Below are 11891 nucleotides of genomic sequence, written 5' to 3' on the forward strand. Positions count from 1 at the left end.
TGTGTTTGTGCAAACTCAGTAATCTCAGATCGGATTGATTCCATTGGGAACTCACTCTCTCCCCTGAGACACAACAGAGAAAGAGAGAGAGTTTCTTCTCACTGAACAAAATATTTGCTTATTCAGCTTTATTTACATTTATTCATATAGCAGATGCTTTTATAAAAAAAAAATTTACTACTTTGCGATTTTCTTAGTTTATTGGACTGTTACTTTATTTTATAAAAAAAACAAATGTTGTACAGTATATGCTTTGATGACTCTTAACATTACTTTATTTACTGCATTATTGTCAGTTTATTTTATATAACTGCAGACTGCAAATGCCCTGGCTTATTGTGTAAAGCAGATAATAATAGCAGATAAAATAATAGATTAGAATATAATTTAAATTGATTAATCTTCCTTGGCACTGCGTCCTGCTGAACTTTTGATTTCTAATTGGAATGTAATTTTCATCTTTATCATTATTGTATTATTGCCATTTTAATTAATATACTAGTAATTTTTGCAGCACATGCTTTAGCAATATAAATATTTAATAATGCAAATAATTAATTAGGCTTTTATTAAATACAAATAATTAACTTATTTTCTAAAAGCACAATATAATTGATATTGATTGATCTGCCTTGCCATTGTCTCATTGATTATTGACATTTTGTTTTATTTATTTATTTAGCCTTAATTATTCTTTTAAAATTAATATTATGTTTCCCTTTAGTTTACATTTAGGCTACAATTAGTTGTTTAGAGATGTCTAATTTTGTCCAATTATATTTACATTTTTAACTAAATGCATTTTAATTTGTTATACTTGTTTCCTCCAATTACATAATAGATTTTTTTACTTTACAATACTTATTTTGCATCATTTCTCACTGTATTCAAATTTCAGAAGCTGGAAAACACTTTGGCAATACAAAAGTGGGTTACACTTTATTTTAAGGTGGTAGGTTTAGTTTTATGTAATCAAGCCAAATGTAACAAAGACATGTAACAAAGACACTGTAAAATAAAGTGTTACCCAAATGTGTTTTTGTTATAAAAACAGAGGAAAGAGATCTGCCTTGTGCCAAAAATACTAAAAGACACAAGCACATCCTAACTACTCTTTTTTTTTATTAATGTTAATTCCTTAATATTTTCTGAGAATATCAATTGTTATTTTCTCGGATAGCCCATCAGAATAATTTTATATCCTTATTCACTTGCTCAAATATTAGTAAATATTATTTAGCCTACACAGAACTTTACTGTTTGGACCATTTTTATTATGAAAAATGGTCCTATATAAAGCGAAATTGAGAGTAGCCCAAATTACGTAAACAAAGTATATTTTAACAAATAAATAAGGATATAAAAACAGCAAATTAAATAAAATTACACAGCTGAGCTGCAGACTATTTGTGACCCTGGATCACAAAACCAGTCATAAGTCGCACGGGTATATTTGTGGCAATAGCCAAAAATACATTGTCTGGGTCAAAATTATAGATTTTTCTTTTATGCCAAAAATCATAAGGATATTAAGTAAAGATCATGTTCCATGAAGATATGTAAATATCTACCGTAAATGCATAAAACATTTATTTTTGTGAGTGGATGCAGCACAATCGCGAACATAAATGGACAACTTTAAAGGAGATTTTCTCAATGTTTCTATTTTTTTGCACCCCCAGATTCCAGATTTTCAATAGTTGTATCTCGGCCAAATAGTGTCTTATCCTAACAAACCAGACACCAATGGAAAGCTTATTTATTCAGCTTTCGGATGATGTATAAATCTCAATTTAAAAAAACTGACCCATGTGACTGGTTTTGTGGTCCAGGGTCACATTTGGCAATGTGAAAGGTGTAGTTTTTTCCCCTCTCTTTGTCATGGCAATAAAGTTGGAGTGAATTAGATTTGAGAGCGAGAGAAGGGGACAGACTGTGTGTGTGTGTGTGTGTGTGTGTGTGTATTATGAATTCTCTGGTCTCTGCTTGCAGACTTTTCTGTGGTCACTCTCTGACTCGCATCCAGAAGACTGAAACCTCTCTCTATCTGTGCGTGTCCCCAGATCTCTGCTCTTTCTCTTCCATTAATGCTGACAAATCTCTCTCTCTGCCCAGCTCAGGGGAGTTGTGGTTTCTAAAAGGTTTCTGTATGTTTCCCATGCCTCTATCAGTCTATGTCGAGGAAAATAATATATCCGCCCGAAACAAGAGACAAATAGCCAGGGACATTGAGAGGAAAAGTGCCAAAACAACCACTGCAAGTGAATCACACACACACAGACCTTTATAAAAACGAGACAGGACCCAAGTGTATTCACCATTTTATAACTGCATCATCTTTTTAATCATGTGTAATCTTAATCTCACGTGTAAACAAATTCAGAGGAGACCTCCATCATTGGCCTTCTGCTCTTTATAAATAACATCCTGACTTCATGTTTGGGATTCCAGATGTCCAGACCTCACATTTTTCTCTCATGGACAGAATACAGATTCTGAATTCCAGATCTGCAGTTAGGACCATATTTGTATGTACTTAGCATATTTATGAGGAATATAATGCAAGAACATTGGTGACCAGAAACAAGAATTCAATGCTCTGAACATCTCAATTGTGTTCTTACCCAGACTGAATTATGACAAAGAGGAAAAAAAAAAAAAGATCTTGGAGTCTAGAATCCAAATTCTAGTGGCTGATTAATCTCATTAGTATCATTTAATCATGGTTCAAACATAATCAAACTTACAGTACCTGAACATGACGATTAACTTCACATGAACATGAGAAGAAAGGTAAATGACCCTTTTGATAAAGTCCATGAAGCACAGCAGACCTTCAACAGAAGATATGACTTCTTTTCTGTTCCCCGAAGGTGTGTGTGTGTGGCTGTACATTGGTTATCTCATTATTTGTTCCAGTCAAAACATCAGTAGTGATTTTTTTGTTTTTTTCAGTAGTGATTTTGCAAATTAAATAAAAACATAAACAAAGGAATCACAGCGTGTTAGAGCTACATTGCAACTGCTCAGTCATTCATGAAATAAACAACAAATATTTACAAACAAAATTCACAATTATAAAAAAATACTGTTTTTAACATTCACAACTAAAGATAAAGAGATGTGTTTGAGCGCATTTACACTTGAAGTGTCTATGAAAAATCAGTTACAGAAATGTTCTGCGCATTTGTTAATCGTGTCGCCCAAATGATTTGGATTAGCAGTGTTTGTACAGAGATTCAGGCAATGAGACGAAACACCAGTGTTTATGTGGTTTTGGAACACCATCTAGTGGAGATGAACCTGTACTTCCTCTCTTTATAAGGCTTCGGAGCTTATTTGGACACTAGAGAGGCAGGTAATGTTGTGGTCAATGTTTGAATTGGTGTCGTTTGTGTATTGTAGCGTAGTTCATTTAAGATGTACATAGAGAGTTGTGTGTGTGTGTTTACATATCCTTTACATGAGTGTAATGGGTTAAAACTGAAAAAGAGCATTTGGAATCATAACTGCATGTTTGCATGTAACCATGAGTAACAAGTCCGTTCATATTCACGGATGAAAACACATCCAGAGAAAGCTTCCGAATAAAAATTACTTTAAAACACTAATCTTCTTTGCCATAGTAGCATTTTTTCATGTGTTTCTCAAGCCTGGATTTTACTTTGACCCTTCATTACAGCCATCACAATCAAGCTTTAAGAGTTAACCATGATTCTCTCTAGCTCTTTTCCTGTGGACTTTATTTTTTCCCACCACCCTTAATCGCAGCCCCCTCTCTTGCTGTCTTTCTCTCTCTCTATGTGAGGTTGTGGAGAGGTTGGCTGACCCTCATGCAGCTCCAGTAAAGTGCTCTGGCCAGCGTCAACACCACCAGCAACAACGCCGCTGCCCAGGACGCATAAATGCCCCCATACACCCGCGCCTGGGACCACGTCCCTGCCTGGAGACAAACACAGACAATTACAGAATACAGTGATGCAGTTTGATGTTATTTTGACAGGTCTCACAATTGGTAACACTTTACAATAAGATTCAAACTGTATCATGTTGATTTACATGTCGTTCAAAAGTTTATTCACTATGATTTCTATTTCAAATAAATCCTCTTATTTTGAACTTTGCAAAATTATCACCGTTTCCACAAAATTATCAAGCAGTCAAACTGTTTTCAACATTGATGATAGTAAGTAGTGTTTCTTGCAAATCAGCATATTAGAATGATTTCTGAAGGATCATGTGACACTGAAGACTGGAGTAATCTCCAGCTTCGCCATCATAGGAAACTACGTTTAATCAAATAGAAAACAGTTATTTTAAATTTTACAAATATTTCACAATATTACTGTAATTTTTAATCAAATAAATGCAGCCTTGGTGAGCATTAAAAAAACGTTACACTTGATATGATCATGAACTAACACTGAACAATAGTTTTCAGCATTTATTAGACTAAATGTCAACATTTACTTAAAATATTTTTGAAGATTAAAAGTTGTGTTTGTTAACATTAGTTAATGCAACGTGAACTAATATGAACAAACGAACAAATGCATATTTATTAACTAACATTTACAAAGATTATTAAACATTGTAAACAATATATTGCTCAGTTAGTTCATATTAGATAACAATACATAAATGTTAACAAATGAGTTTTTGTATTTTTAATGTTAGCGATTTTAACTTTATTGGAAAAATGTATTCAAATTTATTATGAAAACTGATGCTAATTCATAAATTTGTGACTCCGCTTGGAAATAGTAATGCACCATCACAAAACGTATTAAAGAAATGGTTCACAATAAGTGATATGCTAATTATACAGTCGGCATTTTAAATAGATACTCTGAAAAAGAAAATACAAAATATAGTCTATAATTAATAACACCATGATGCACACTCACAATCAGACCAGCAGCTGAGATGCTAAATAGCAAGCACAGCAGGTAACACCACAGACTCCGCCTCCTCGGATATCGCTGGCCAATCGAAGATCTGGTGAAGATGAGGAAGAGACCAATGAGAAGAACAGCAGGGGGGTAATGGAATAGAACATGCAAAATAGGGATGGCGAAAACTAAAAATTTTCTTGACCGACCACCGAGCCTCATTAGTCGGTTGATACCGGTTAACCGATTAGTTTAAAATATGCGCTATTTGAAATAACAGCCATTTCGAGCTGCGCCTGCAATTTCGCAAATCTGTCTCATCTCTCTGCCGCTCTGCCTCCCGCTCACACACACACACGCTGTTTGTCACATTTCCTACCAGCTAGCATAGATGACACGGTAGGTTGGCTTTGGCTACCTTTCTCGCCCAAAGAGGCTTCCGGGTGTCGCGTTTTCAGGTGATACATCATAAGCCGCGTTTCCATTACCCTTCAAATTGCGCAAATTGAAATTGCGAATTAAAAATTACGCACAATGGAAACACATCAATTTCGCATAAACTCCCGTTTATCGCAATAAAGTTTTTACGCTTGCATGAGGTGGTTTTTCAGGCAATTCGAAAAAGGAATATTTCGCAAAATTGCAATGGAAACATTTACAGTCACCTGACTTAGAAGACGCGGTGTGTTTGATGTCCATGTATAGCTACGCAAATAATAATAATTTTATATTATTTTATTATAACATTTAATAGGCTATATTTAGAAGACGCTTTTATGCAAAAAAAGGAACAAAGCTAAGTGTGGAGCGCGCACTGCATGGCACGGAGGCGCGGGCGCGAACACTTGCATTTTCCTATCAACAGTGGAAACATCTTAAAATACTCTATCATTTCTGGTCATACAGAAAATAATAATACATTATTCTCAACTACTTTTATTTGTGTGAACTCACAATAACAAGAACGTGCTTTTGTAAAATAAAAGAAAACAATCAGACGCACTTTCATGATCTCCGTAAACTGGAGCGCGAGAACTGAAACAAAATATAGTCTATAGGCTAAAGCTTGAAATGTCCACTTTAAAACGAACCATTTCGAATCGAAAGTTAATACCTTCTGATTATGTAATCCGTATAAGGTGCATTTCTCTCTAAAAGCGCATCTGCTTAACATCGGAGATGGAGATGTGATGTTAGCCGACACTTAGAAAACAATAGTTTAATAAAGGGGCAAAAAGTCATAAACAAAAATCTGAAAATTCGTCTATTTACTTTTTTGCGCAGCAGTTGGTGTAGCCAGGTCAAATTAAAATGTTGGTGTTCAACTTTGCGTTTTAAAAAGACAACAACAGTTCATTTTTCGTTTTTCAATTACGGGTTAAAAAAGGAAAAACGAATGGACACAAAAGTAGCCTATGGATCGTTTGGACAGAATACGAGACAGAGTTCTTTATTAAATTCATAAAATAAACAATAATTAGCCTTCTCAGAGCAGAATGAGGGCGAAACACCCAGAAACTCCTATGTGTCATTCGTAGTAAGTGTCTTTCCCTGCCATTAATGCTTGGATAACACGCCACGTCTCCTTCCATTAATAATAATAATAAAAATGTCTAATGCGGTGGCTGTGATATATATATATATATATATATATATATATATATATATATATATATATATATATATATATAAACTTACCAACGTCCTTTGGCGTGATTTTTGGAATGACTAATCGCGAGAGAAAAAAGGACGTTTTGTCGCATAACATCGGTTAATGGAAACGCCGTCATTTATCGATATTTAGATAATAGATCTTTTTAGACAAATCTGTGCTACTACTGTATTTAAGCACTGGATCTGGATCACACAAGTTGCAACTTACATCTGTGTCATCATTCTTTTTGGTGAAATGGTCCCACACGTTACTTTTCTTTGCACGCTTCATCCTGTCGTCTGCCCTGGCTCTAACCTCGAGTGTTTTAGCCTGTAGCCTTTACTTTTCGCAAACCTTGTGAGCGCGCAAACCCAAACGCTGTGACCTCGCGCCAAATGTTTTTATTGGTTTATTATAAGTAGCCTACAAACAGGCGAGTTATAAAAAATTGAGTGTGAGGGATTTGTTCACTTCACACAAAAAGCTCTTGGAATGAGATGGCTAACTTTAGTAGTGTTTAGTCCACTGTCTATAATAGCCTAATTTAGAGATTTTTTTTTTTTTTTTTTTACCGACTACCGACAACTTTGATCGGTTAACTTATTTAATTTAATTTTATCAATCAATAAATTCCTCTTGAAACAAACTTTGTTGTATTATTTTAATTTAATACTGTGAAGCTGCTTTGATACAATCTGTATTGTGAAAAGCGCTATACAAATAAACTTGACTTGACTTGACTTGACTTAACGTTGATACGGTCAACCATCGGTTAAACGGTCATCGGTTAACATCCCTAATGCAAAACTATTAAAAGGCAAAGAGTGTAATTTCTGCACCACTAGCATGAGTACACAGAATTCCAAAAATAATGATTGTAATAGAACAGCTTTCCTAAACACTCTCCCCCTATCTGTCATTGATCAGACAAACAGTTAGTCCCGCCCCAACTCATGCCATTGGCTAAGCAAATAAGTCTACAGACAATGAATAGCTTACTTATAGTTGTCTAAGATCAGACAGGGTGTTAAAATTTTATGGGACCTTTATCAACATTGAAAAAATGACTGCCAGTTAAAGGCAGTAATGCTTTTCAGAAGCTAAAGCCGTGTACTGGGAGCTGACAGAGAGAGAAAGACTTTAAATGTTGACTTATTTATGATCTAATGAAATTTATTTGGCATGTGCAAATTGTTTCGTGAATGTCGGCTGGGAAACACTCACACTTTTCTGCAATGGGGGCATCGAGCCAGTGTCCTGTCAGTAAACTCGGTCCACTGAAATGTTGAGAAAGTTGTTAAAAAAAAGTTGTGAAAGCTACTGTGAGGCAGTTGCATAAATAAAACATGAATAAACAGCCATCTGATCTTCCACTTTAACTTGACGCTGAACCTGAGCCGAGTGATTCGGTCATGATGTCAATGATACACTGTGTGTCCGTATGATGTTGCTGTATTGTGCGTGTATGTACCAGGAAAGTGTTGCTGCAGTGTCCGCAGGAAACTCTAGCTCCAGCAGGTTGTGGTTCTGGACTGGCTGGGCCTGGATGGACTGGCCCCAAATTTATGATCCTCTTACTAGTCCACAGACACGGAGACAAAAACATTTCATTTTTCTCCACATACACAATCCAGTTTGAGACAAGAAGTTTATTAGTGTCAAACATTTCACTTGTTTTAAATTTAACTTTGTCTCCTCCTTACCAATAAGGCCGAGGGCAGGCGATCCTTTGGGATGTGACCTTGCAGATGAGAAGACAGTTACAAGGACACCGCACATATTTCTTCCCTGCAGGGGCATTCTTTATGGGCTGGAGAGAATGAAGGTTAATGAAAAGAATAGAAAGGAAGAGAGCGAGAGAAAAGAGAGTTAATTTTGGTTACCCAAAGATGGTCACATGCTTTTAAAGGTACACTTTAAGCAATTTTCGGAGCGGCTACCAATAGCGGTGAAAGCATAAGATCCCACCCTCCCTTCAGTGCATCTCCAAAACCCTGCCTCCTCCAAAACACATGAGCGCGTACAGCAGGGAGCAAACAAAAGCTTCACGAGAGACGGCATTAAACTACCTCATGTCTCAATTACAATAATAATGAACGTAAACAACTTACAGAGCTCTTACGTGTACCACCTGACTGATGCATGTTCATTTAGCCGTTGATAGTGTTGCCATTGAAACGCATAAATTCGAGTCACAAACCAATCTGAGTATAACGTCACAGGTTTCCATCTCTTTCAAATGACAGTAGTTACGGCGAGAACACAGCTTGTTGTTTTGGTTCAGGAGGAACTGAAAAAGGTGGCTGCGGTTTCGGTGCTCAGTTCACTTCTGTCTAACTCTGCATAACATGAAACTGTGTGAGCAGGGTGTACAGGTGTGAAAATACATACAATGATAGGCAGGTAGGACATCGTATCATTGCATTTAGACAGAATTCAATGATTGGACGAACATTTTATGGAGCTACGCCTTCCACAGATGTATATAAATTCATTTAGACCACTTAATTTAGTGATTGCTATCAGGATGTGAAGAGACTTTCAGTTTCAACCAGCATAACAAATATTGTTTCTGGAACAAACCGCCTACCCTGCCTTTAATCAACAAAACTTTATGCGTCTTACAGACAAATATTGAAGCCAGAGCTACTTCTCTCGGGTTATGTATATGACGAGTCAAGCATATACTGGGTTATTTCGCAACGGTCGTCATCCCGCTCGGTCTAAAATAGTCCAAATTTAAACACTTATTATAGGTGTACCGTAGTGAATCAGGATAAGACAAAAACACGGTTTGGAAGGTGGATTAATGATGTACTCGCTCATATAAATTTTGTACATTTTAAACAAAAAAATTAGATAGCGCACCTTTAAGTTTTGGGGCTGTCAATAGATTACATTTTTTTAATCAAATTCATTACATGTAATACAGAATAATTCATTGCATATGCACAACCGTATGTTAGTTTGGGGTCAGTAAGATTTTAAGAAATTTATACTTTTATTCAGAAAATATGCATAAAATTGATCAAGAGTGTTTATTTTTTCAAAAAAAATGAAATCAATTTCAAATAAATGCTGTTCTTTATATTCATCAAATAATCCTAAAATAGAAAACAGTTATTTTGAATTGTAATAATATTTCACATTATTGTTTTTATTGTATTTTGATCAAATAAATGTATCCTTGGTGAGCAGAAGAGATTTAAAAACATTAAAAAACAAAATCTTACTGACCCCAAACTTTTGAATGGTAGTGTATCAGTATTTACTGACAGAAGCCCCAAAACCATCAGAATTGAATCAATAACTGTAGGATGCAAACTAACTAAACCAATAAAAACATATTGTGAGGCAAAACTTCAGAATTTTACAATTGTGCAAAAGTTGATATGCTATTATGCCAAATTAATTTAATTTTTAAAGCATGTTTTAAGTGTGCAAGTGCTCTATCCCAACTCACAGTAGCTTCATTGCAGACTCCACACTTGACCACATGTTGGTGGATTTTGCCCTCAACGCTGATGAGCGACTGGCACACCCTACAGCTGATGACTGGGGCACTGCCACTTTCTGGAGACGTCAGGGGGGAATACGGTGGAGGGTTCTCGCCCAGCAACATGGGTGACTGAGTCGAGCTCGGAAACGGAGGAAAACCTAAAAAGGGAGAGACTGTCATTCCAGTCTGCACATCCATTAGACTTGGATGTGTCACAATACGGAATAAAATATCTGTCACTACTTCAGTTTCATTGAGACTTAATGCTTGAAATGTTTCATTCATACTACAGTATACCTGTAATGTCTGGATAACAGTGTCATTAGTTCAACATAGATACTGAAAATATTGGCTCATGAAATTGAGTAAAAGGCTAAAGTTTCATTTACCTCACAAAGTTTAAACCAAACACTGAAACTTCCGCTTTGGGAAAGTGAAACAGTTATTTGTCGCCCAGGCCATAAGGATTAACAAGAAAATCAGATTTGGTCTCGAGATCTGCTGAAAGGAGCTTTGTAAAGAGACTGCTGGAATGTGCCTCATTACTAGAGAAGCATGTAGCCTACATATTTGCCTATCCTTGTGAGGGCCAAATCTTTTTTTTTTTTTTTAAGTCCTCACAAATACAGTTAAACATGGTGAAAAACTGTTTGTGAGGATATTTAGGAGTTATTACTCTTTGAAATACTCCCAAAATCAAAAGTCATCAACCACTGCCTCTATGGCCTAAGTAATATAGTGAAACAACCGTTTGAGATAAAACATGTATTGTTTTCATAAAATATTTCCAGTATCACCATATCAACACACCACCATCCTCAGCACGCCCTTTAGTAACTTTCTATTGGTCCCGCCCACTCTGTACAATGATTGGTTTGGGTCTCCTCAGCCAATATTTTAAGGCTTTCTGAATGGCCCAAAGATGTGCCAATCATGTGTGTTTGGGTGTAGCTGGAGTTCGCGGATACAACAGATTACTGTAAATGTGTAATGCAGAGACGCCGACTCGCCGGTAAATGTGGATAATGAAAACCTTTGTACAGCCGTCCCCAGGCATATGTATAGTTTTAGACAATATTACCTTATTATATTTCGTCTCGGAAAGGCGAATACCAGAACAGTAAACAGACCCGAACAAGCCAACAGTGATGTTCATTCATTAGAGGCTTATCAGCCTCCGAGATGGATGACGAAAGTATGCAAGGATCAATTCAACATAGATTTGTTTGACAAAATAATACCATCCACCCAACGCAGGTGTATCGTTTGCAACTGCATTATATGCTTAGCAGCAGTATGTATCAGCTACAGTATCCGCGCGCGTGCACATACGCGCTCACAATTTATCTGCCTCCCAACTGCGATCCGCCGGAAAATCATCCGTTCGGGCACTGCCTCCATGCCACCAACGTACAAAGACAAGAATAACAGCGCATAGCCTGTACCTAACCTCAACTGTAGTAAATGCACAGGTGTGTGTGTGTGTGCGCGCGGGCCCGTGACAGCGCAGAAACGCGCCGTGCTCGCTACTCACTCTGCGGTTTGTTCGGAGCACCATGTGGAGCTGCTCCGGGAGACACCCCGCCGTTCCCACTGCCGAGAGCTCCATCACCGAGATCCGAGAGCAACGGGGACCGCTCGCCGTCCGCCATACCGAGAGCGAGGCGTAAAGAGGGGGAGCGGCGAAAGCTTGTATTGTTGTGCTACCGGAGAGAGTGTGTGTGTGTGTGTGTGTGTGTGGACGGAGCCCGCCTACGTCACACGGGTACGTCCGCTGCTGTGGCAACGCTTGTGCGCATCCGTGCGCTCGGGGGGTGTATTGCACGATACCCCTGAGCAACCGCGC

At 37.2% G+C, this 11891-nt stretch overlaps 1 protein-coding gene across 1 annotated transcript; it reads right to left on the minus strand.

Moving 5' to 3' along the window:
• Positions 1 to 2438: 2438 nt before the first annotated feature.
• On the minus strand, positions 2439 to 11798 carry pip4p1a (phosphatidylinositol-4,5-bisphosphate 4-phosphatase 1a). Its single transcript, XM_082173682.1, has 7 exons — positions 11580 to 11798; positions 10010 to 10203; positions 8250 to 8356; positions 8018 to 8123; positions 7771 to 7823; positions 4908 to 4998; positions 2439 to 3943 (listed from the first exon to the last, which is right to left on the minus strand). Exons 1-7 carry the CDS (start codon positions 11695 to 11697, stop codon positions 3800 to 3802), a joined length of 813 nt encoding a protein of 270 aa, XP_082029808.1. The 5' UTR covers positions 11698 to 11798; the 3' UTR covers positions 2439 to 3799.
• Between the last annotated feature and the right edge of the window lie 93 nt (positions 11799 to 11891).

This window comes from Leuciscus leuciscus, assembly GCF_965113295.1.
Source record: "Leuciscus leuciscus genome assembly, chromosome: 6".
Classification (NCBI taxonomy): Eukaryota; Metazoa; Chordata; class Actinopteri; order Cypriniformes; family Leuciscidae; genus Leuciscus; species Leuciscus leuciscus.